A 27,206-nucleotide genomic window follows, 5' to 3' on the forward strand; every position below is an offset into this window, starting at 1 on the left:
CTTTTTATTTTTTCCAAGCAATAAAAAAAAATACTGTATTGTCCTTCCATTTCAAACAAAACTCAACTGGGCCTCTAATAATATAATGTTTTAGATATATTATGGGTTTAAAAAAATTATTTTGGCATATTATGATTCTTTGAAAGAACGAAACGTTTTTAAAATACCAAAAAATTGCAATTTTGTTTAAAGAACAAAACGTTTCACAATGGGCCAAACAATTGCAATACTTTATTTTTTTTTTTTAATATTAAATATTTTCAGACAATATCTATAAATGTTAGTGAATGTTAGTACATTAATGTACTATGTCGTAATACTGTTGGAAACCAAGGGGGCTCTCTCTATAACAATGACGTTGCTAAACTAAGTGGGAATCACATTTACACACATTAACTTGTGTACATCGCATTTAATATTTAAACTTTATACCCTTTAATAAATAAATCTCTTTGCACACTGTTTTCTATGTTGTATTGTTGTCTCTCAAAAGAGACTAACACACCCACTCACACACAACCAAACCAGAGTCAACATAAAGTTGAAAAAATACCAAAAACATCGCATCCATAACACAGCCAAACCCATCACCCGCCCCCACCCTCACCCATCAACAAAAAATACATCTGAAGTAGTCATAACAAAAATGGGTATACAAATATTTATATATAACGAACCTCATAACACTACTTGAAATTCTAACATAATTCTTGCACCTATGTATCTCTCTCATCTCAAATCATTTCCATTACTCACACTCTAAACCTCAGCTGAGTCTTAAACTCATTCTTACCTAAAATTAATTCTTACATCCAGACAGAGGGACATTTCTCACCCAAAATGATGTGTACTAATTAGTAGTAATAACTACTTATACACTAAAAACACAAGAACTGTGTCACCCGAAATGATGTGTGCCTGCCCATGACCCAAAAGTAATCTTTTCACCCAAACACAACCTCTTTTCTCACATCAAAATATTGACACTAGAACAACTCCAAAACCTGTTTGCCTACGCACACAGCAGAGTACTAATGAAGGCACTTAAATTGACATTAACAATTCAATTATATCTTATTTTCACAGCAGTTATAATTTCTTTTCAATAAAAAATTCAATAAATAAAATTTCTTTACAGTGAAAATTGACACAGCAAATAGTCTCATATCTAATTTAGTAGTTGGAATTAAGACGTGCTTTAGTGTCGGTCGGTATATCATCCTAAACATAATTACTTTTTCGATTAAAGAAGAAGCCTCAATGCAAATGATTATTGCAGCGTTATTTGATGCAATTCAAATAAAAGTTTTAAAATATTAACATATATGCACATTTGACAAATACTACATTATTTTCCTTGACATCAACAAATTGTTAAAATTGTTTAGTGGCGATTTTTAAGCAGTAAATGTAAAACAACATTTGTGACCAATTTCAAGATGCAGAAATGCGAGATATCGAGTCATCCTCCTCATCTTTTTGTAAAACATACCTATAAATAAAGTTAATTATGCAATCAATGTACCAAACACTCGTATTAATATCATTATTTTTAAGCCTACATTAATTGTATTTGTGCCTTCTAGTTGTATACATTTACCTCACATATTGTATTATTTTTTTTTTTAAACATTTATATTGATTGTTAACCCTATTTCAATTTGAAGCATATTTAAGCTCTGTCTACATATCAAACTTTATGACAAAAAATGTGATGTGCCCATATATGGACACAATGTCATTTCACTACCATATTTGGGAATATCACAACCATATTTGGGCACATCACATTTTTTTTGTCAAACTAGTTTGATACTACTGTAATATCTTCTTTGTTCTTGCTTTTGTTTGTTATTTTTGTTATTGTTATTATATCAACTTCTTGATCTCTGCTTAAAAAGCTTTTGTTATTTTGAGTTCCTTTTTCCATAACGTTTGACGATGTTCTGTACATTACCTTATGTTTAAGTTTTATGATGATTGATTGGTTATAAATTATTACTAGTTGATTTATTATTTACAATGACAAATCAATGTATATTTAAAGAGTAATGAATACATACCAGTCAGAGTTTCCCGTGCTCAAGTCCATTGAATTTAGTGGTATTTCAACCTGTAAAAGCAAAATGTGTATCCACTTTACTTGAAATGCAAATATAGGCTAAGATAACATTATCATTTGAGCCAATATTGTGACTTTCACTTCTATTCTATTTTTTTTTTACCTTGCCTAAACAAGTCGTACTAACAGACAAAAATGCAGAGTTTTTTATACAAACATCGAGATATGCGTCGGACAGGTTACTTTCACTACAGTGAAATTCAAATCTATACAAAAATCAAATATAATGTATTAAATTAAATATTAAATAATTATATTGTAATAATATGTAGAAATATGTACATTGTGCTGTATTTGAAAACAATTTGTGTACTGTTTTTTTGTTATTTTTTTATGGATTTGTAAAAAGTTTTTAAAAAAGTATACCTTTCATTAAAAATTGGATTTCTTGTTTTCTTGATAACTTTTGTCTTATGTCGACTGCTTTTATCTGGCATTAAATATATTCGTACATATGCATTAGAAGTCCGATCTGAATTGACGCCAATAATTTGCCTGCAAATAAATCCCATTTTTATAATTTGTATGGTTAAATTACCTGAAGTACTACTCGGTACAAGTTTTTTTTTTATAATTCAACAAAAAAATATTTACGTGGCTTTCTGTACCAACACTGTTAACTTTGACCTTGCTTTACTGTAGCTTAGGCTCAACTGCAGACGGCCATATGGGTAAAGTGCTTGCAAACTTCTGGAAGGGAATAAAAAATTGTTATAATTTATATATTTATAAAATTAAATATAGTATATTTTGTTTACAGGTTATCAACAAACAGTAAAACATCTCATCTAAAGAGAGAGAGATTAGGACCATATTGTTTATACTATGGCTAAAACACTTTAAAGGAGGCAAAATTAAAGGTTTCAAAGTTTATATTATAGGCCTACTACAATAAACATTCATTGTATATATATCTTGTATAATCCTACCCGCCCCTAGAACACGAAATTGGGCTGACTTTAGGGGGTGGGTCTATACGCGGGGAAACCCTGGTTCAAGGAAAATACAATTGGTAAGCATTTCTTGTAAAAACACATCTGAACTGGCTACATCAAGACCAAAAGTCAATACCGGGACTATACTCAGAGATATGCCTGTTTGTGAAATCAGATATAAAGTAGGGGTGGGACTAGACCTAAAAGGGATTATACCATGAATATATACAGAAGTGGTAAGTTCTCCATAAAGTATAGTACAATACTATCGTAGCATATTTTATACAATTTTAATATAAATATCGAATTAAATGCACATTTGTGAAATGATTTTCTAGCTGAAATTGTTTTAACCCTATAGGCAAACATGCAAACCATGTTAATATGAGTGTATACAACAAAGGGTATTTCCCAAAACAGTGTTTGATACAAAACAAAGTATAAGAGTACATTATACAGACATAAAGGCTGATCCAATTCAATCGACATGCATTAGTTATGCTAACATTTTTTTTCTCAATACAACGACCAAAACTAACCATTCAAATATGTATTCAACTTTCAAACTCCAATGAAAGAAGGTAATTATAATCGAAAATGAAAGTTGTCATAATATGATCCCATTTGTAACAATAGAATGCTTATGTTCTACCATGGACCTATAACATAATTTTATAGGTCCACTGTTCTACCTTTCAAAAGTTCATTGTTACGAAAGTAATGATAGGCATACAGTATTGCCATGTTATATTCAACTACGGGTACTTTTTACACAAAATTTAATTGAGGAAGTTATGTAGCGCATCAATACACAATGGATATAAAAGTGACCATAATCTTACTAGGGTGGTCATCTTTTCTAGTTATGACTAAATTAAAACTCTATAAAGCTAAATAAAACTATGGGTAAACAAAATTGAATTAAGAAAGTTATTTAAAACTCTGGCATTGTTGTTGTATGTACATGAAAACAATGTAAATTCTGTGGTGATTATGCAACATTTTAGTAACATTAGCACATGTTAAATTCTGTGACAAAATGATTTATATATCATTTATACTATAGTCTTGATAAAACATAACAATAAGATAAACATATTGTTTATCCAACTAAGGCAATTCAGTTTCAAAAACATATTTCTATTATTTTACATAATAGAAACTAGTTGAATAAATATATAGCCCTCTGATGAGATATCACTATATAAATGATATTATCATAGATTCCTTAGTTTTTTACACTGAGACATAGGGCCTCTCTTGTGGTTTCCAAACAAGTTATTGCACTGCTAGCCTTGCTAGCCCAACCAGTGAGGGACATTGTAACAAATGAATGCAGAGATAAATGACAAGGGGTTGAAATAGAGCAGACCATCGGGGTAACACCATACCTTTTCCCAAAGATGTACTCGGAAATGGATCTACATTTTTTAAGTCCTTATTCAAGAAGTTCTACCACCAGAACTACTGTCAACGAGAGCCTTAAACCTGTGCCGATATTATGGCTGTGGTTGGCAACGCCCCTGTCTTAACCGTTCAGTGACTCAACGATTAATATATTATGGTATACACCAATGATACATATGAAATGATAGTATGAAAAAATCATGCATATTACATGCAAATGCAGCGGAATACACAACTTTACTAGCTAAAAAAGTTGGCATTGAGTAAAACTAACACATGTTTTGTGAATATGAAAGGTTTCCAAATATAATTCAACATTTTAATTACCATATGACCATGAAATGATACACATTACATTGATAAAAATTAAGAAAGAATACTTACGATTGCCTAGGCACTTATTGAACGATTGCAAATACACAATTTGTAAATAAAATTTGGTATATTTATTTTTATATTACTTTATTGCAGTTGCAATTTTTAATAATTGTTTTTCTGGATCATTTGATTATATTTGGACATAAAATTATTCTTCTTTTCTTCCAATTACTATTTGAAATATTACCAAAAAACACTATGATTTTATCTTAAATATAACATAAAGTTGATTACAAAAGTTACTTTTAGTTTGGTTGTGTATCTGTAAAATATAATCTCTCGTTTAACTTAGAATAAACGTTGGATAGAACAACTATTATAACTTTAATAAACTAAGGAAGAATTGAACTAAGAACCAGGATGCTGCTTATTGTTATCAAAACTAAGACACTTTTCTACTACTAGTACTATGTCATACAGGATATACTAACCACAGTGCATTGAGGAAATTGCTATTAATATGATGTTAGGATATGATACAGGTACAGCAAGATCTAAAACTAAATGAAACGCTAAGATAAAGCAGTAAATGCTATACATAAAATTTATTTAGCAATCACAAGCACCTGATATTAACTTTTGAAAACGTTCTTTACTAATACTGTAATATTCATCAATATTCCTTACAAAAACAACAACAATTGCAACAATCATATTTTATATAACAATGCTATTAAATGATACTACAAATTACTTAAGTTTACATTTTTCTAAACATCAAAATTTTACCTTTTTATTTTTTGATTGTATAGAGTATCACGGTGCTGACGTCACGACGGTAGGTGGCCCTGCATGGTTGCTAGCGCAACCAAAAATGCGTTCAACCTGCCGAGTGACTCCAAGGTCACCAATGGTTTGGAATAGGCTTATTGATGTAGTCATTTTAAAACTTAATAATTTTCAATAAAAACAAACTAAAATTTCAAAAGATCACTAAACATTTGTTTTAAATAATCTATTTATTCTTCAACTACAGTTTAAGTTAAAAAAAATCAAGCTAAGATACATAATTTGATAGAAATACAGATCTTTACTGTTTATCAACATATAGCGTTGATGGCATTTTTTGTGACATCACACCGCGATACTCTATAATTAATTAGGATAATATTACATCAATTAAATCAATCTATACGGTAAAGATGAGAAACTCTACCAGTAAAATCACACTACCAGTGCCCTACGACCTATTGGTAGGAAATCCAATAATATCTATCTTTGACCCATACATTGACATTTGTGCATATATAATAATAGGCCTAGCTTCTACAGTAAAATATAGTACTTTTGATACAAAGTGGCATATTGGTTTTTCGTCTCTTGCTCTGTAATTTGTAGGCTAGGGTCTTTAGTAAAAAGCTTTGTGTTTTTGTTACAACAATACATCTTTACTCTCACATACCCTGTGAATTAATATATTCAAAAAGTGTCAAAATTTTAACACAGATATTAAGTATATTATATAAATAGAACCCTTTTTAAATAAAAATGTGTACTATAAATAAATTTAATACAGCACTAACAGTTCTTTGGATATAATTGTTTTCATGATTTTTAGTTGCACTGGAAGAATAGCAGCAGCACTATTATATATACAATAATGAGATAACAAATACAGGTTGTATCCTATATTGTCCAACTATGTACAGAGAAGAGTCTGCTTTCTGGTTTTGTTTTTAAAAGTGTAAAAGATACCAAAAGTTTAGTTATAACAAACAATCTCTTCTTGTTTAATTTCTATACCATAGTTTACAAAATCAGACAACAGAGCTGTTTCAAGACCTTTTCTCTTAGAATCTTGGAGGGTTTCTTCTGATTTAAGGATTCTCCTCGTCTTTTTAACTTAATATCATCATCTATATCAAGACTTATCTCTGTTTCTCCTTCTCCGTGTTCCGAATGGACATCATCAGAAATGCAGCTTGTGAAGAAATGGTTATACTAAGCGATATCTTTAGAAAATTGTACAACTTAACATGCACAAGAAATTGGTCTCAATTAAATGTAGTGAACTTACAGACAAAACACATATTACTAGTATCCTACTAATACTCATAGCAAAACTATAACACATACTGTACCTAACACAAAATGTTTACTAAATGATGCCAAACAGTACAGTTCTCAAACCACAGTAGTAAGTTTACAGAAAATAAAAGGAATAATAACTTAAATGTATGTTTAAGGTATGGCACAATACAGACACATTACTTTAGTAAACAAACTAAAGATACATGATTCCAATTTAAGTACACACCTACAATTAATAAGATAAACATAAATACAAAATATTGAAAGCACTCAGAACATAGACAATAAATAATGCAGGGAAGATGGGAATTACTAGTTAATTTAACATTTAACTAGATGAATTTAACAGTTTCGCAACGATCTAACAATCACAGAAATGATGATAAATAATAAATGAATACAGTAACATCTAATGTTTTTGTGAAATCAATGACATGACCAAAATATACTGTAATGAAATTCAGTCAACAGAAATCTCAATAATACTGTTTAACAATAATATACAGTAAAACTAAAATAAAGATTTGTTTGACAGAATCATAAATTAAATAAAAACAACTGTTCATTGCTAATATGAAAATAAAACACTTGATAAATTATCAAAATATAAAACTTCGATACTATAAAAGGGTTCGCAAAACATAATAAGAGGACTAAATATGTGTGATGAACATGGCACACTTACTTGGTAGAATCAAGATGGCGTTTTCTTAGCTCGGTATTTGCGTTATCATCGTTCATCATTAGATCTTCAATACCATTGTGATTTCCATTGAAGACATGCTCATCAGCATCAGTTTCTAGAGTGTTGTCATTGTCATCCTCGTCATCATCTTCATCCACATTTACGCTGCTAACACTTTCACTTTTCCGTACAACCTTGGTGAAAGTCAATCAACTTTATTTTAGATCGGTATAACAAATAAAATGTCAGTCACAATGCAATAAACAAAAATTTTATTGGGAAAAAGTTATTCCGCAGAAATAGCAGGAAAAGCCTACTTAACTGTTGCTGCTGCTGTGTCATGTGTGCATAGCAAAATATACCTCATGATTTTTCACTGTTGTTAACATACAAGAGACAGTTACCCGTCATTTCAATTGATAATTTGCTATAGCAATTTTTTCGCGATGGGTGTACGGTAAGCATGTGCCACCAAATCGTAAATCTCGCAATTGTTCAGTTGTTCCCTAATACGTTGTCAAAATATGGTTCTCGGTAAAGTTGTCCTTTAAAGGGTTCAATGATTAACGTTTAAAGGAACACGACCGAGGTGCATATATTTAATATATTTTACATCTAATTCAGAATTTCTTTATCAAATGTCAAATTAATAAAAGAAAATTAAAATAGTTTAAATAAAACAATTTTTGCACAAATTTATTAAATGCACTAGTATTTGGTTATTTTGATTACATTTTCTTACCATAAATGCCTTGGGATCTGAAACACTCATTTTGCTTTTCTTGGGAGCTGCTTCTAAAGCCTAATTAAAATAAAAGTAGAGAAATTCAAAATGAAATGAAGGATACAATAAACTGTTAAGCTCTGTCTACACTATCAAATTTAATGTGACAACAAACTGTGATGTGTCCATATATGGACACGATGATGTCATATCACTACCATATTTGAGCATATCACTACCATATTTGGGTATATACACTTTTTTGGCTAACTAGTAAAAGCTTTAGAAATGTTTGCAAGGTGCTGAAACTGTGCCATAAGACAGAAGACCACATAATTTAAATTTCTTCAATGAGGAGAATTAACTGAGAGAAATAATTCGCAAAAAAGACAGCACCAAAGGGCATGATGTTTATTATTTCAGCCCATAAGATAAAGATAACTCAAGATTTGAATATGTTACGTCACTATATATAGTATTGATCTTTCTGAAAAACATAAGCATGGTCTCTAAGTTTTTACTTAGTACTTACTTATTACTGCTAAATTATTTAGGAAGATTATGACACTATCGTGCAAACCAACCAACAACAACAAAAAAAACAAATTTTTAAAAAAACAAGAAAACAAAGAAAGTACTATAAATTTTTCCAAGTAACAAACATCTTTCTCATTGAATAGAATATGCTAGCAAAGCTACTCCCAGCAACTATAACATCCACTCATTGCCAGACAAAACTTGCACACGTACGTATTTAATTACTGGTTCATCGTAAAGAATTGTATACAAATAACATCTTTATCTTTTTATGTTCATTACTTACTCTGACACAAAGTCTTATAAACAACCTGCTTTGTGGACCGGAGTGATCTACATTAAAAGGCTGCTCTAGGACAAAATCTGGCTGAGACAAAACACGGCGCAAGGGAATATTCAACACACCAACAGACTTGTCTTTCTTACTGTCTTTTATCTGGTAAATAAATATAAGTATATAACAAAACCGAAAAAGATTAATAAATGATGAAAAAACCTTTTTTGAAAATGAAAAAGTTAAAGAAATTCTTTAACAATTTGAAAATGAAATTAGACATTTTTGGGAATAACACATTGATTTTATAGATTCTTACCGTTACATCAAGTGATTGGACATTTGGATCTTGCACAAGAAAATGGAACACTTGTTCCCAAACAGGACTGCTGTTATCAACGATTATCTGAAATAGAAGAATGTGTAAAATGTAATGAGAAAAATGGAATACAATTTAAATTTTATCGAGGTTTTTTTATTGCACACTTGACAGACGATAGTAAAGATAATGCATGCTAAAAAATACTACTATCTGGTATGGTAGTTTCTAAATCTACACCAGATTTTGAAATTGGAGCAGCTGCGGCCATTGTATCGATGCAGATTTTATCAAAAAGGTTGTGAACATGTAACATGCTTAGTAAAATCACAAAAAGATTCTAGCATAGTTGTAACAAAAGTTTGCAGAAAATAATTTGGCTTTTTATGAAGACTAATAACTATTTAAGAATTTTACCTTTTGATAAATAAGAAGTTTTTAAAAAAAGTTTTTAAATATTTATATAATATCAAAAAGAACTTACACGACTTTTGTGTTCCACATGACCTAAGGACAGAAGACAGTATGGACTAGGCAAACTAGATGATTTCTTGGACGTCTATGCGAGAATATAAAAACATTATTACATTTTGAGTAGTGTTATGAATGTACAGTACTGGTACATGCTAGCACATTGACTTTGCGCCAACCACTCGCAGAATAATGAATCATACAGTACATCATTATCATACTTACAGGTAAATCTTTGGCCGAGTCAAGACGAACAATTAAAATTGCTGATGACACAAGTTCACCCATTGTGGACTCAATATGACGACACTGAGCAAGTTGCTAAAAAATATGTATGAATATAACATGAGTGAAATAAACAATTAAATTTATACATTTTAATTAATATGCAACATGTATATGATTATGATAGTGTATACACATCTATTTACAGTCACTAAAACATAACATTAAACATTATTTATTAATAAACTGCTTTTAGTATATGAACTTGTTGATATATATATTGAAATTCATTTTCTAAAGAAAAGAAATTATCTGCGCTTTTGAGTACAATAATATTAGATGGATCAAAGGGCGAGAGTGGTACGAGATCTAAAATCTTGTCCACTCCCAATATGCAAACTACTATTTCCATAGATTTTAGCAAGAGACTTAAGGCCAATTTACACAGACAAGCGGTAATGGTAATAAAATATACAATCTATGTTATTCCTTATGACCATTTAAACACAACGCGGAGCGGACGGTAGAAACAGATTCTATGGACAAGCTACACAGTTTTCCGCTTACCACTCGTCTGTGTAAATTGGCCTTTAATTTGATAGGTTTGATGTAATGCTATAATTTATTAATAAGTAATAAACACATATTTAAGTAATGTATGTTATTTTCTTGGGCAATCCAACACTTACAGCCTCAGCTATGGTGTGGAATTTGACAATTTTAAACCGTAAATAAAATATAAATATGTTAAATAAACAAATGTGCGATTCTGCTTTTAGTACTTACAACATTTAGGTCGTTCATTGTATGACTCAAACTAAGCCATGTTAAGTTTATGTGTAGTTCACCATTTGTAGCATCTTCTAAAGGTAACCACTGTAATAAAAACATGAATATGTCAAAGCTAACAGTGCTGTGAACTTGTCATGTTAAGTGTTATTATGTTATATTAATTATTCTTATATATTATTATTATTATCAAGCAATTCTCATTCTCACAGATTTCCTCATCTTTATCGTTTCAAATTAATTAATTAAATTTCAGTATTTCACCGGGCGGTTTAGAATTAATGTTCTTTGCCTGATTTGTTTATACATATATATATAAACAAATAAGGCAAAGAACATTAATTCTAAACCGCCCGATGAAATACTGAAATTTAATTAATTAATTTGAAACAATAAAGATGAGGAAATCTGTGAGAATGAGAAAAAGTCGCCCCAACCGAGACTCGAACTCGGACCGCCTGCTTGATATGCAGATGTCCTAACCATTAGACCACTGGGGCTTTCATGATATTGTTCGAACTCGATTGGATATCGACTCTTTAACATTCTCGGCGTGGTACGGCAGAACTGCACTAGTCCTCAGTTGTACGCACGCGCAACAGAGATCAAATTGATACGCCCTCATCTTTCAGTATTTTTATTCTCGAGGCGGGATCTCCGAAGAGATACTTTTATATATTATAAACACAGCAGGCAAAGAACATTATTATTATAATATTATTATTATATACATATACATATATATATATAAACAAATCAGGCAAAGAACAGTAATTCTAAACCGCCCGGAGATATACCGAAATTTAATTAATTAATTTGAAACGATAAAGATGAGGAAATCTGTGAGAATGAGAAAAAGTCGCCCCAACCGAGACTCGAACTCAGACCGTCTATATATATACAAACAAATGTATCATTTCTTTAGTCCGATTTTTAATATGCGGCTAAAATTTTTATCGCCACAATGTAAGTGTCAAGTTTTTTGTTTGTTACAAAATGGAGGTTGTGCTGAATTTTTCCGGATCATCAGCACAATTTTAACCTTCCAAAAACAAAATTACAATGCAATTTCCAGGGATGTGGGCGCCATTACATTCCTAAAATTAGTCCCGGGAAGAAGATTTTAGGCCGCAAAATAAAAAGTTTGCGGAACGCTGCTTTAGTCAACTTGAATTTACAATACAGAATGTGATATAAATTCTGAAAAAACTGCAAAAGCATTTCCTAAATAAATACAGCAATATATATAGCATTGTACTCACTGAATCCAGGCTTCCAGCTTGTGAAATATGATCAATGTCAAGACTTAGGCTAAAAATTAAAAACAAAACAATTATTAAATAAAACATTTATGTTCATTGTTACCATATGAATTTGATTCCAAATTTCAATGAAAATATAACAATTTAGTATTGTGATGATGTTTTTTCTTGAGATGAATGACTAGTACAAAATTGTTTTTTTTGAGATGAGGCAACTGGTGTCACACCATCTAACAAAACAATTAGTGAGTTGATGTTTTCCTTGATATGAGATGACTGGTGCATCAAACAAATTGTTATGTAATACTGTAGTCAATTCTCAAAAATAAATTATAGAAATGCATGTTTCATATGCATTCCCCTTATCCCCCAGCTATATCTATTTTTGTCTCTTATTACACTTTCCACAACAACCTTGCTTCTCCTACACCTTATACTGTTCCCTTCCACTACCTACACACCTTACACTCTGGTGCAAATGAATCAAACAAAAAAAGTGGTATTAAATATTAGTTTACCTATTGTTCGTAAATATAAATAATTGTGCAAAAACATATGAAATAATACTCATAAACTGATGGTCGATAGATAAATAAAACAACATAATACAAAAACAAATATGATCACAATTGAAAAATTGAATGTTCAAATGATTCCTCCTCATCTCTATGATGTCAACTACACACACATGGGTTACCAATGATATAGAAATATGTGGTGAGCAACAGTGCTGCCATGATAATGTTGGGCTAGAGGCTCAGTTGTATTGTTGGTGCAGAGTGGTGCAAGTAGATATAATTTCTATTACAGATGAAATATATTGATTATAATATGTTTAAATAGATATATATATATAATATATATAAAATATATAATTCCTTTAATATATAAATAAATGCTTGTTAGAATAGTATAGTATATAGTATAGTAGTCAAATTTAATAATATGACGACCTATACACATATATACGTGCTTTTGAGATAGGTAGGTTTAGTTTTATAATCTCGACTACCATTTTATATTTCTGCTAAAAATACCATTACGTCCACCAGTACTGCTGCAACTCCTAGGCAACCACCCTTAATTGTGCAGATTCATTACACCCCCAACAAAGTACAACATTAGGTTTCAATTACCTATTATGATTTGTTCTGCTTTAAATGACACAAAAAGGAAAACTGGGAGTCAAAAATTATTAAACCATCATCCCAACTTTCTATTTTGTTAGACAGTTTTGAAATGTTATATGGAAAGCATGTTTTGCCAATATTGGGAGGTTAAAGGTCAACATTTGACCTCAGACTCCCACTCACTTTCCAAGAGGGTCATCTGAACTGTGTGTATCATAATCAAAGAGGTCTAGGTTTAGAAACTGCCCATCAATCACATCAACTACTGCCTGAAATTAAAAATTTAATGTCAATGTCAATCTTCTTTTTTTATAAGAAAAGGGGTATGACCACATCTATTCCAATTAGAAGTGGTTCCATACATTTTGTATAATAAATAGTAATAAATAATAATCATTCTCGCGCAGATGTAGTGACATTTCTTGAAATTTCAGAAGTTAAAAACTTTTCAATCATCAATCGCAAAAGTATGGAACCACAAAACAAGATTGAAATACACATGGCATCCGCTGCAAGACTCACTTTCCCATTGGATCATCTTTGTCTGCGTCTTTATCAAAAAGGTCAATTTCCACTGTCTGCCCGAGTTTCTCAAACACGACAACCTAGAGACAAATAAGAGCCTTGCAAACTGGTCATAACCAATCATGCATTTCCTTATATGATTCGTTCTAAATTAACTAAAAAAATACTATTAAAGTGTATTATTATTTATGCCTATTAGTATATTGGGACCCAACAAACTGTCCCTTTAATGGGTGCTCGCTTAATATGGGTTAACCATAGTGTTAAAAATATATATTTTATAGCCTTTTTTTCAGTTTATGTAAAAGTGTCCCTTTATAGGGGTGTACCCTAAATAGGTGTGTCCCCTAAATAGGTGTGTCCCCTAAATGGGTGTGTCCCCTGAATAGGGATGCCCCAAATAGTTCTACTGTATTATAATTGAAATCTATTAGACCTGAATTTAAGTCTTCACCTTATCAAAACTATCTAGAAGAATACCATACTTAAACACTGAATATTACTATCTAAAGTTAATCGATGCAAACACCGAAGTGAGATACCTGGATACTTATGTTGAATAGCTCTATCTCTAAATAACACTGCTGTATGAAATGGAACAACTTCTTTGAATAGCTAAAAAACTACACATTTTAAGCATGCAATAATCAAAGATAAAAATGAAGTGGAGCTGTAGCTTGGTGGTTAACATGCTTGCCTTCAATCCTGACCTAGTGCCAAGGTTGTAAATCCACTCCCTGGGCCTTAAATTAGATTTAGTTTTTAATAACGATAAATTATAAAATAGTTTATCCATTCTGTAACTAGCGAGTTTGTGCTTGCTGTTGGATGAGTATGAAAAAGAAGTTTAGAGTATTTAGTTTTACTAAGTATTACAAACATCATGCGCTATAACTAGCAATGTTATTCTAATTTCCTAATTCTATGGACATTACCTCTCGTTTTTAAACATGCCATAATAAAATCTAGTATGAGAATGGAGAAAGCATACAGTTTGTTATGTCAAAATAATATAAATGTCTAGTACTGTAATACAATTATCATATATAATGAAACGGTTAGTAAAATCTATCTATAAGTGTCATAACATTATGATTCTAATTGGGCATGAGCAGTCAATTGGGTTGTGAGACGGAACTTATTATCGACTGACTCACAACTCAATTTAAACCTCATGTACACAAGCTGTAAACATAACCATGATGGATTTGACATTAAAACTAAAAAAAGTACATGCAAAAAGGTAAAATCTGTAGGCAGTTACCTCAAAATATTTATTCCAACTTGGGTCACAGGTATTATTTATCACCTTTGTTTTGAACTTGTGAGCGCCCACTGAAAAAAAACAAAAAAACATCTATAATACTCAAGATTAAATGATTAAAAAAATTAATAGTATGATATAGTCTACTTAGGCTATGTTTCCAAAGCTGTAAGAAAATTATCGGTTAATTTTTTAACCATAATTATTAAAACAATATAGTGCGCATTTGCAGACATTACCGAACAACCAACTACCCAATCACAGTGCAACAATTTGACTTTTAGGTTAAAGGTTAACATTATTGCATTTTATCCGATAATTATAAACTGATTTGAATCAGACAACTATTCTTGAGCGGAACAGTTTCCACAGAAAATTTATTGGCATTTCCTTTTTTTTTTGTGTTTAGTGAATATAGAATGACATCTTTTTCAAATTTCCCAGAATGGGGTTACTCCTAAATTAGAACAGGGGGTAGGCATTCTACTACAGACATTTAAGACTATCTACTTCAAATCAAATAGGGGAATAGTACCTTCCACAACCACATAGGGGTCAGACTTTCCCTTCTTTAAAAATCCGATATCCATTTTCATCAAATTTCGAGCTTCCACAATATTGATTCTCAATACACCCTAAAAAACAAAATCCACTTAGTATCAGTTATTGATGAAATAACATGGAAAGCAAAGAAAAACAATACAGGCAATATGAAAATTATATAATACATAATTTATAATTATGACACCAGGGGCTTTTAGTGAATGAATTATTAATACAATAAAGCATTGGGCAAGAAGTAATGGATACAGATTATTTATTTACAGATAATTTAATAATTGAGTGGTTAATGATATTGTAAAACATAAAGGCAATATAGGTATATACCATGTATTCTGCTTAACTGCATAACATGGCGTTAAGTTTGTGGTGGGTTTAACTGGGAATTGAAATGTATTGGACTGAACCAAGGCAATCCAACAACAGGACACTGAGCTCGCCTTGACAAAATAGGAACTCAAAACAGTTTTTTTTTAATCTTGTATCTTGCTGCGACAAATACCAACAGTACTGTACATAATCTGTGACATGTGGTGTCTGTTAAGGGGCATGGACCTGATCGTGTCCCAGCCACCGTTAAAACCCTTTGATCTCTGGAGCTCAGCATTCTGTTCTTAGATTGCCTTGACTGACTTAGTATGTTAATACAATTTAAAATATTGCCATAGGTAAACCCTTTGATCTCTGGAGCTGCATTCTGTTCTAGATTGCCTTGATTGAACTTATTGAAGTTTACTGCACTGCACATTTAGAAGTGCGTCAATATTCACATGACAGAGGTGTATTACCACATAAGTATATTAATACAATTTTAAATATCGAGTTGCTGCCACAGATAAACCCATTGTGTGTTTTACCACATTAGTATATTAATACAATTTTAAATATTGAGTTGCTGCCACAGGTAAACCCATCGTGTGTATTACCACATTAGTATATTAATACAATTTTAAATATTTAGTTGCTGCCACAGGTAAACCCATTGTGTGTATATACCACATTAGTATGGTAATACAATTTGTTGCCTTACCTCAGGCATGGGGTATTTCAAACTTGTCAGGTCCACATCTTCCATAAGACTGACGGGTATACGGTTTGGCAACACAAGGAAATGCGCAATTTGATCCTCAATGATGTTACGAAGGATACCACTAACGAAAGAAAAGTGTAATATTTATATTTACACATCTTTATTCATTTACGTTTGCTTATTTAAAATTATTTCCTCAACTTAATTTATTCTCCTGTTCATAATATGTTGAAGATTTTTTTGCAGTAAGTAGCCATTAATTTTTTAATTGGACATTTTTAAAATGATATGTCTGACAAATGACAAAACACCATCTGATATTGTTCAGTACCAATTAACAACAGGTTTTTTGTCATCTGGTACTGGTTCAATGATTTTCACAAGAGGTGAACGGAAATAAACCATCACTGTGACACAATGATAAAAGAAATTCCACATTTTAACCTCAACAATTTTTAACAATTTTAAATATATATAAAAGTAATTAGGTAATAATCTAAATTATTACAAATTTAGATATCACAATCATCAATTGTGATTGAATAATAAGTGGAGAAGCTTCAGACTCTCACAGGTAAGAAAAATCAGTTGAAAAAGCCAACATTTCTTTTCATCTCATTTTTCATTTTATTTTGATTTTCTATATATAGAGAGAGCTTGTAGCCCCACTATTTTATTGATTCTTTGAACTAAATATAGCTGCACATGCAAATATTCTTAATGCATTTATCGATAAAGATATTTATCTCACCTTATGCCTGGGATGTCAAGTACATCTGCTAAATTGGTTAAATTAAAATCTGTAGCCTGAAAGCGAGTAGATTATATACTTTAAACCATTATACTATAATTAAGAGCATAAAATTAGAAAATTGTGGATGTAAGCCCTACGAAAGAGAGAAAAGGTTACCCCTTGTTAACTTCTCCACAATTCCAGTAATTGAACAATAATTAATGCACAATGGGTAACATAAATATAATGTGCAATGTAATACACTAAATGGGTAAAAAAGATGTCGGTAATTGAGCATTAATGCACAATGGGTAACATAAATATAATGTGCAATGTAATACACTAAATGGGTAAAAAAGATGTTGGTAATTGAGCATTAATGCACAATGGGTAACATAAATATAATGTGCTATTATTGTAAATACTAAATGGGTAAAAAAGATGTCGGTAATTGAGCATTAATGCACAATGGGTAACATAAATATAATGTGCTATGTAATACTAAATGGGTAAAAAAGATGTTGGTAATTGAGCATTAATGCACAATGGGTAACATAAATATAATGTGCTATGTAATACTAAATGGGTAAAAAAGATGTCGGTAACTGAGCATTAATGCACAATGGGTAACATAAATATAATGTGCTATGTAATACTAAATGGGTAAAAAAGATGTTGGTAATTGAGCATTAATGCACAATGGGTAACATAAATATAATGTGCTATGTAATACTAAATGGGTAAAAAAGATGTCGGTAATTGAGCATTAATGCACAATGGGTAACATAAATATAATGTGCAATGTAATACTAAATGGGTAAAAAAGATGTCGGTAATTGAGCATTAATGCACAATGGGTAACATAAATATAATGTGCTATGTAATACTAAATGGGTAAAAAAGATGTTGGTAATTGAGCATTAATGCACAATGGGTAACATAAATATAATGTGCTATGTAATACTAAATGGGTAAAAAAGATGTCGGTAATTGAGCATTAATGCACAATGGGTAACATAAATATAATGTGCAATGTAATACACTAAATGGGTAAAAAATATGTCGGTAATTGAGCATTAATGCACAATGGGTAACATAAATATAATGTGCTATGTAATACTAAATGGGTAAAAAAGATGTTGGTAATTGAGCATTAATGTACAATGGGTAACATAAATATAATGTGCAATGTAATACTAAATGGGTAAAAAAGATGTTGGTAATTGAGCATAAATGCACAATGGGTAACATAAATATAATGTGCTATGTAATAGTAATACTAAATGGGTAAAAAAGATGTCGGTAATTGAGCATTAATGCACAATGGGTAACATAAATATAATATACAACGTAAAAAAAGATGTTGGTAATTATAACTTACAGGTTTATTCAGAAAGAAGAACGACATTCCACCAATCAGAGGCATGATATTCACCAATGGTTTAATCTCTACACGAAGAGTTCCATGGAGCTATTGTTAAAAAAAAACATTTACCAAAAACTTCATTATTTACTTTAATATATATGTTAACAATGCTAATGATACAGAGTTTATACCTAATTACTGTAAGCACTTAAGGATAGTTAGGATACTTAAATATAATTTTGGTTTTAACAGAGTATTAAAATAAAAATATATATATTCTTCACTTTACTGTGTAAAATTAATTCTTAAAAATTTAACATAATATGTGTTTGTTTGGTGGTACAGTATTGTACTGTATGTATACACAATCTGCCATTTCAAAGAATATTTAGGTCTATATACATTAATATATTATGAATTTATAAATATAAAGTCTGCATTTCACTCAATATTGACAAAATAATAATCAAATTCAAACACCTGGCTTGAAATATTGATAAACAAATACTTATGAATCATGCACATGTAACTTTCTAAGTAAACAAAATAGTTAATAATTTATGGCATTAGCCAACCTTATTAATCAATAATAGCTAACTTGACTACACATAAAGTATAACATACTAAACTATACTGTACTTGTTGTTTGCTAGCCACTTTGATTCTACAAATATTTAATTTAATAATTTGTAAATATAGCACAGTACTTGCATTGTTGAGAATGTTTATTTCATTAAATTAAAAAAGTGCCTGTGGCCATATTCACCATTCACACTTGGGCTAAAGGAAACACTTGCCCTTAAAATAAAATAAAAATCTCCTATCTAAGTGAATACTAATACAAATACTACAGTACATACTGTACATACATAGTTATTGAGTAAAGTGAAATACTTTTAAGGGACATATCTGTTTTCCATTAAGCATTGGGTAAGCTAGATATTTCTTAAACTTCTTTTTATTTATTTATTTATTTATTTATTTATTTATTTATTCAAGATCCAACAGTGTAAGGAAAAAACACCAAAACAGGATCGCCATAAAATATACATTTGATTTACATAAAAAAGAACAAGGAACAAACAGATTTATATATTATTAAAAATGACATTAAAAGCAGAAGTATTACAACTAAAAATATCGATATAAGGAAACATTTGAACTACACTATTATAAGAATGAGCAACCCGACAAAAAATACCGTTTTTACATACATTAACACGAGAAAACTGCACTTTTAAAAGATTATTAATACGAAGTTTACGCACAGGGACACGAAAATGAAATTGAGAGACAAATTTACAATCAAACTTTGAATTTAGGCATTTAAAATACCCATGCATATAAGATATTTGGACAAAATTCCACAAGCAGAACCCTACTATATTTATCCTAAAATGTGTTAGCTTAGAAAGTGCAATGTACTGCAATTTAGTATGGCAATTAGAGCAAGTTATCATACAGGTCTAGATATGACTCCAATTAACCATATGGTATCTGTACTGTATTCAAAATTACCAGCCGTCAGAAATACATAATTTGGTTTTATTTTTAAATACTGTATTTATTAGCAATAAAAATACAATGCAATGCTTAAAAAACTACAGTTATCAATGTTTATTTGAATATATCCCATCAGAGTGTAAAACTCTTCCCTGATCCAATTCTGAAACTTATTTGGTGGAGAATATTCATAAGCTACTGCCAGTGATTTCACGTTAAGTAGCGAAAATAAAAATATGGAAACTGAGGTACATCAGGGGCGTAGGCTCTGGGGGTAAAGGGGGTGTTAGCAGCCAGCCTAACCATCTGTACATCTTGCCTATATGATCACTATACAATATACAGGTAGAAGAAATTAATCGCTATTATCAAAGAACTTATAACACAAGAATCTCCTGTTCGTCCGAAGCGCGTAACAATTTCGAAAGGCATTGTGGGATAGAATAGAGCTATGGGTGCCGCCATTGTGAGCCATGGAGTAGGGCGCCCGCATCAAATTAGAAAGTCAAAATCATAGAAGGGATCTGCTAATGCTCTAGGGGGGATAGAGTAATTGACTGAGGAGTAGGGCGCCCGCATCAAATTAGAAAGTCAAAATCATAGAGGGGATCTGCTAATGCTCTAGGGGGGATAGAGTAATTGACTGAGGAGTAGGGCGCCCGCATCAAATTAGAAAGTCAAAATCATAGAGGGGATCTGCTAATACTCTAGGGGGGGGGGGGGGGTAGAGTAATTGACTTCCTAGTTTGGAGGGGGCGCTGCTCCATGCTGTGAAATGGCGTCGCCCAGTTTGACCTTTTAACCCTGTACTTCCGATACTGTGTTTTGAATGCAAATTGAAGAACAGGAGATTCTTGTGTTATTATAAGTTCTTTGCTATTATTAAGACTTATAGAAACTATAGAAAGCAATAAAACTATTTAACTAAATAATTTAATAGAAAAACAACGGTGAAACTTATTGGTTGGAAGTTTATTAGCAATACAACAACATTCAATATTATTTACTGATACTGATTGATATTTATTTTCCAAAAGAAAGAAAACAGAAATACATTTAAAACAGGCATGAAAAATAAAATATAGTATGTATTAGGCCACTACAAAAATGGCAGTACAACTATAAACTTTGTTTAAACAAAATTAAATAATTATTAAACTTACTTGGATGTCTTGAATTCCGGCTTTAATTCTTTTGAGAGTTTTAAAACTGATTTCAATGTCACAGTCACCGGCATAACTGTGTTGATAAAAACATAAGTTCAATTAAAATTACTTTCACCAGTGGGTGGTAAGGCCTACCGTACTAATTGTATAAATATTCTTCAATGCTATTTTCAGTTGTTATTAAAACTACATGCTGTCAACTCATTCTTAAAGGTTTAATTTCTTGATTACTAACTATAGGACTAATCAACTCTCCCTATACTGGGCTCTCTGAAAACTGAAAGCTCTTCAAGACGTTTTTTTTTCAAAGGTTCCAACATTATTATTTATTTACCAATAAAATCACTTTCAGAATACCAGACTTTTCAGAATACCAGACATAAGCCAGTGTAAGGATGTTATGGTATTGGTAGATTTGACTGTATAAAGTATTGTAAATAACTAGATAACTATATCAGGTGTACTACTACTATAGTACTGGGAATAAGTGGCTACAAATAACAAACTTACAACAACTCCAAATCCATGACAATTTCATCTCTGGCAACTTTGTCTGTGTACACTTTTACTCCTCCAATTCTAGGAGGCTGACAAAAGAAGCACAAAAAATATGATTGATTAAACACAAAGAATAAGGAATAAAATGGAAGGAGGAAATGGAAGGAGGAAGAATTGGAAAATGGTTAGGAGGAAAGGGAAAGAAGTATATTAGCCAGTACAGGATATAAAAATATGATGTACATTACAATTTTATTAGATATGCATAAAATGCAACTAAATTCTCAGGTTTGAAATCAAATATTTCCTTTTTATACTAGGCCTACTAATAAATTATATTATTTTATTTTTTTATTTTATTTCATACTCATCCAACAGCGAGTAACCCGCCAATTACAGGATGGATAAACTATTTAATAATTTCACAAGACAAACATATACACAAGATGCTCTACATAAACAAAGACTTATTATTAAGTCTTTGGGAGTGGAGTTGTAATTTGTCATGAGAAAAAAACCCTGACATATGACAGGGCTTGAACCCAGGACCCTTAGATTGGTAGCCAAGCATCATAACCACCAAGCCACAGCTCCACTATAACAAATTATATTACAAACACAGGTTTTTCACAATCCACAAATATTGCTATACCCATTATGCATAATGTACATTTTCAACAGGATTTGATGATGACATAAAAATACAAATGTTTATGAGTTGAATGGAATACTATTTTTAGTTGAAGACTGATTGTCCTATTCTAATGAGATATTAAGTAACTAAACTATATAGAAAATTCTCAAAATGTTACAAAAATTTTAGTTTGCATTTAAAATAGAACAATTATATCAAATGTTATTTATAGTAAAACTAATAAATTGAAACATTGAAATTAAAAAATCATACAAAACATACTTATTCTTTTAGTACAGTACATACTGCTTTTTTGTGGAAATATATGCTGTTTATGATGACATATGATACTGTACATCCAATAAAAAAGGGCCAATTAAAAAAGGTTAATTCAAGTCTAGATAATTATAGACAACCTGCAATACCAAGATCCATTAAAGTATAAAGAAAGAAGAAAAAACTTACATATCGCCCTAGCTTGATCTTCTCAAACCTAAAAGATTTGAGATAAGATGGGAGGGCCTCTTGTACGGATGGTTCGACAGTCTCTTTCAATAAATCTGTTACATAACCTTCGATAAATGGCCACAGTTGCTTCACAATCTAAGCAAATTTTAGAAGAAGGTAATTTAGATAAATACTTCAATTGGAGCGTATTGGTATAAGACAACCTTTTTGAACATGGAAATGGAATATGGTGAAGGGGGAGGTGGAGAGAAACGGGTGCGGAGGAAAGATGGCAGAGATATATAGGGGTGGAGGATACAGGCAAAGAGAGAGAAGGGTGTGGAAGAGGGGAGGGATGCGTGAAGGGTGTGGAGGAGGGGGAGAGCAGTGAGAGAGGGATGTGGAGTAGGGAGGAGTGGTGAAAGAGAGATATGGAGGTGAGACAGATAAACTATAATCTTTGAACTTTCCTTAATGTATTCCTGCATACAGCCTACAACATCTAAAGACTTAAAACAACATACTGTAGTACAGGATATTGTGTCAGTATACTTTGAAATTATAACACACCCACAAAGGTCATGGGGACATCCTGTGCACATTAAATATTATTTACAGCAAATTAAATTCAAATAATGATTTGAATATTGATTGCTTTGTTACTTGAAATTTGTGGTGAAATCGGTTAATATGGTTAAAAAAAAAAAAATGTAAAACACTGTATTCAATGTACTGTACAGTACTTCTTTGTTTTATTATATAATGTAAAGTTGATAATACTTTACTTAGAAACATGTTAAAGGTTCTCAGATTTGGATTTTAATTGGAAGTAAAACTACCACTGTATAAAAAAAACGACTGTACCTTGTTTAACCATTCTGCCCTTTCGGTGTCTGGAAAATAAACCTATAAAAAAAACAATAAACATACTGTATTTATAAATGAAAACTTGTTTTTCTAATATGGCAACCACTGCAATACAACTTCAGTTTATAAAACACATTTTCTTTTATTTTACAAAATAATCTATGGTTTTCTTTCTTTTGGGTTGGTTTTTCTCAATTTTGAATTGACTGAATTCTGTAATCAATACAGTACGATACCATAGCAGTTTTTGTACTGTAACTGATGACCTTACAATCAACTTACAAAGAAACTAAAATTGACTAAACTGTACAGTTTGGCACATAAATAGTTTTGTTAAACAAATTCTATGACATGTAGGATTATCTTGTGTAGGTTTTTCTTTCATCCTTTGAATTAGGGATTGGTATTCATTAGGAATGCTGAGTATGTTTAGCAGTGATCAATTCAAAATATCTTGCCTGTGTCGTGTACAGTTAACATGCTAGGTACAGTTGTAGAAGGTACACTTGTAGTAGGTACGATACAGTTGTAGTAGGTAGAGTTACTGTACTGTACACACTGTGTGCTATATACAGGAATAATATGTCTATCACATTATCAGAGTATGTAGGTACTTTGAATTATCATAATAGTCACAGGGAAGCGAGATTGTGATGAAAACCAAATAAATGGACCCGAGTATCTTGATAAGCAGGCGGGTTGTATGCTCCTTAAATCAATTTCAAGGAATTATTTATTTATTTACACTGCTGTATCCTAACCAACAGGGCTTGTTATGACCCACACCAAACCAAAGGATTCACAAAGTGGGCCAGTGCTACGTACGAGTATTAAGTAGGCTGTTTGTAGTGCTGTATTTAATTATTTTCACTTACATACTGTAACTGTATCCTAACCAAGAGGGCTTGTTATGACCCACACCAATCCAAAGGATTCACAAAGTGGGCCAGTGCTGTATCTTGCGAGTACTGTATTCATTAACTAGGCACATGGTACGCTTCATTCAAATCAATTGCACAGGTTTTTTTACAGTTTAGTTACATACCTTATATTCTAACCACCTTCCTCTATGACATACTGTAGGGGGTAGTCTCACAATCTACTACAACATCTTAACCTCTGTCTACACTATCAAACTAGTTTCACAAAAAAAGTGTGATGTGCCCAAATATGGTAGTAATATGACATCATGTCTATAGGCACATCACATTTTTTGGTTAATAACGTTTGATAGTGTAGAAAGAGCTTTGGGCTTGATATTAGTTAGCTACAAACCAGGCCTACTGTAAACACTGTAGATACTGTACTGTAACCCTAAATTTGCCATAAAAGTATGTAAACCCTTACACCGAAACTAATCTTCTGTATATTTCTGAGTTAGACTACTGTATGATGATTTATGCAAACAAAAGTATAGGGATGAGCCTATCAGCATGGTCAACCATGAGTATAATTTTGTTAATAGTTAAAAACAACCCACACAACATGCTATGATACTAGTGATGAATATCTCAATTGTACACTTGTTTTTGTTTTTTATTAACCACAAGAATGGTTAAATCTTCAGAAAATATAACTACTAATCCTTGATAGATACAGTACACTATTCAGTTTATATGAATTGTTGTAAACATATCTAAATATAATGAAAGAGATAAATACTGTCAGTAGTGAAATAGTAAAATCAATAACAAGTTTTTATTTGGCACAATTATTGTGCTGTTGGTTTTACAGATTTACTGTAAAGTGGCACTACACTTTTTTGAAAAGTAAAACATGGTGTGGGTAGATACTACATTGTATATTGTACTTTTTCTATTTATGCGATTTGCACAATTTGAAACCTCACAAGGATCCTCTTGCACGAACATTTTCAATCCAAGTACCGTATTTTGATTTAAATTTAGAAAATTTCAAACAGTGCAAGGTATTTTCAGTATTTGATAAATCAATCAAAGCTTGTAATCTGTTACGCATAATAAATATAAAAAATGACATTTTATAACACAAGAAATAAAACATTTTATGTTTCAATCCGAGAGACGAGAAAGCGTGATTGGCTTGAGTGCATAATAGATTACGACAGGGATTTTCCTTTATAATGCCTTGTTACAGTGTTAACTTGTGTTAAAATAGCACAAGTTACATGCAATTTGAAATTGCACCAAAAAATCCTCCTGCAATTTGAAATTGCGCAATAATTTTTATTATTATATGATGTTCATAAATCTGTGAAAATAAATACGATTATAATCGATGATACTGACACATACACAGTTTAACGAAATCTAGACCTAGCATTCATGATTCCTTTTATGCTGGCATAAAAAGTTGTAATTGCATCCACTGGAGGAAAATAGGCATCTGCTGAACTAACTACAGCAGAGTAGATTACTGGCCTAGCCTAGCTAGTAGTAGTAGTACACTATAGTAAGTAGTAGTAGGCCATTTCTTTACACTAAATTAAAATAAAGATTTGATTTACCCATGACGGCAATTCTTGAACAGCAGCTTCTATTACTTGTCTTTCACTTGTTACTGCTTGTCTGGCAACTAAAAGTTTGACTTCTTTTCTTTTAGTTGCTTTTTCACGAAGCAACAGTACAATCACTATCATGAATACCCAGCTACTACTGAAGCCACAGTATCCCATAAACCAAATCGAAAAAAGCATGAAAAATACACCGACATACTTCTTCAGAATTGGTAAGAGGTCATCTACAGCATGCGACGTTGTCTCTTTTATATCTGGTGTTGTCTCATCGTCTAAATTCGAATTTAAATCATCCGAATCTGCAGCTCCACTTGAGGTTGAAGCCTCCATGTTTCTTGGTTTAGTTAGTTGTTTTGTTATGAGGAATGCATTGGATGCAGTGAAGCGAGTAAAATAACCTTAATCAACGATATCCAGGTCAACCTTTTTTATGAGGGCGCTATAATAATAATATTAACAGAGCCATATAACTCTTTATAATATGGCTCTGAATATATATATTTGAACATACACTTTTGTAACAGTGGCACATATTATCAGGTAGATTACATCTCCCTGATATTATGAAGGTGCGTTCTACATCAAAATTTACTAAAACCACATTACAATGCTAACTATAATAATAATAACAATGTAATAATACAAAAAATCAAACAGTAGGCTACCCTGATATTTTACAAACCCCTTCACCACCTCAAATCTAGCCTCAACAAATCCGCATTTTTCTTGAATCAATATAACCTTTAATAACATATAAATTTAAATTAATACAAATAAAATACAGTAATGATCAAATTTTTACACAACAACACATCAAGTTTTAATTTAA

General features: G+C 31.2%; 1 protein-coding gene across 5 annotated transcripts; it reads right to left on the minus strand.

The window, feature by feature from the left end:
- Positions 1-18: 18 nt before the first annotated feature.
- On the minus strand, positions 19-26,725 carry LOC140040559 (extended synaptotagmin-2-like). 5 transcript variants are annotated; one of them, XM_072086590.1, is made up of 24 exons: positions 26,369-26,725; positions 23,881-23,922; positions 23,035-23,172; positions 21,948-22,024; positions 21,435-21,510; positions 18,784-18,873; positions 17,421-17,476; positions 16,670-16,790; positions 15,614-15,713; positions 15,079-15,149; positions 13,473-13,558; positions 12,160-12,208; positions 10,895-10,984; positions 10,109-10,204; positions 9,897-9,971; positions 9,413-9,499; positions 9,106-9,255; positions 8,301-8,360; positions 7,559-7,752; positions 2,717-2,809; positions 2,489-2,617; positions 2,226-2,328; positions 2,064-2,113; positions 19-1,492 (listed from the first exon to the last, which is right to left on the minus strand). In XM_072086590.1, the coding sequence occupies exons 1-24, from the start codon at positions 26,705-26,707 to the stop codon at positions 1,435-1,437; spliced, it is 2,430 nt and encodes an 809-aa protein (XP_071942691.1). In that variant the 5' UTR covers positions 26,708-26,725; the 3' UTR covers positions 19-1,434. The 5 variants fall into 5 exon arrangements, with proteins under 5 accessions (XP_071942691.1, XP_071942689.1, XP_071942690.1 ...); XM_072086588.1 differs by having other exon boundaries at positions 2,717-2,812; XM_072086589.1 differs by lacking the exon at positions 13,473-13,558 and adding an exon at positions 13,812-13,894 and having other exon boundaries at positions 2,717-2,812.
- Positions 26,726-27,206: the final 481 nt, after the last annotated feature.

The sequence above is a fragment of the Antedon mediterranea genome, chromosome 2, assembly GCF_964355755.1.
Source record: "Antedon mediterranea chromosome 2, ecAntMedi1.1, whole genome shotgun sequence".
Taxonomy (NCBI): domain Eukaryota; kingdom Metazoa; phylum Echinodermata; class Crinoidea; order Comatulida; family Antedonidae; genus Antedon; species Antedon mediterranea.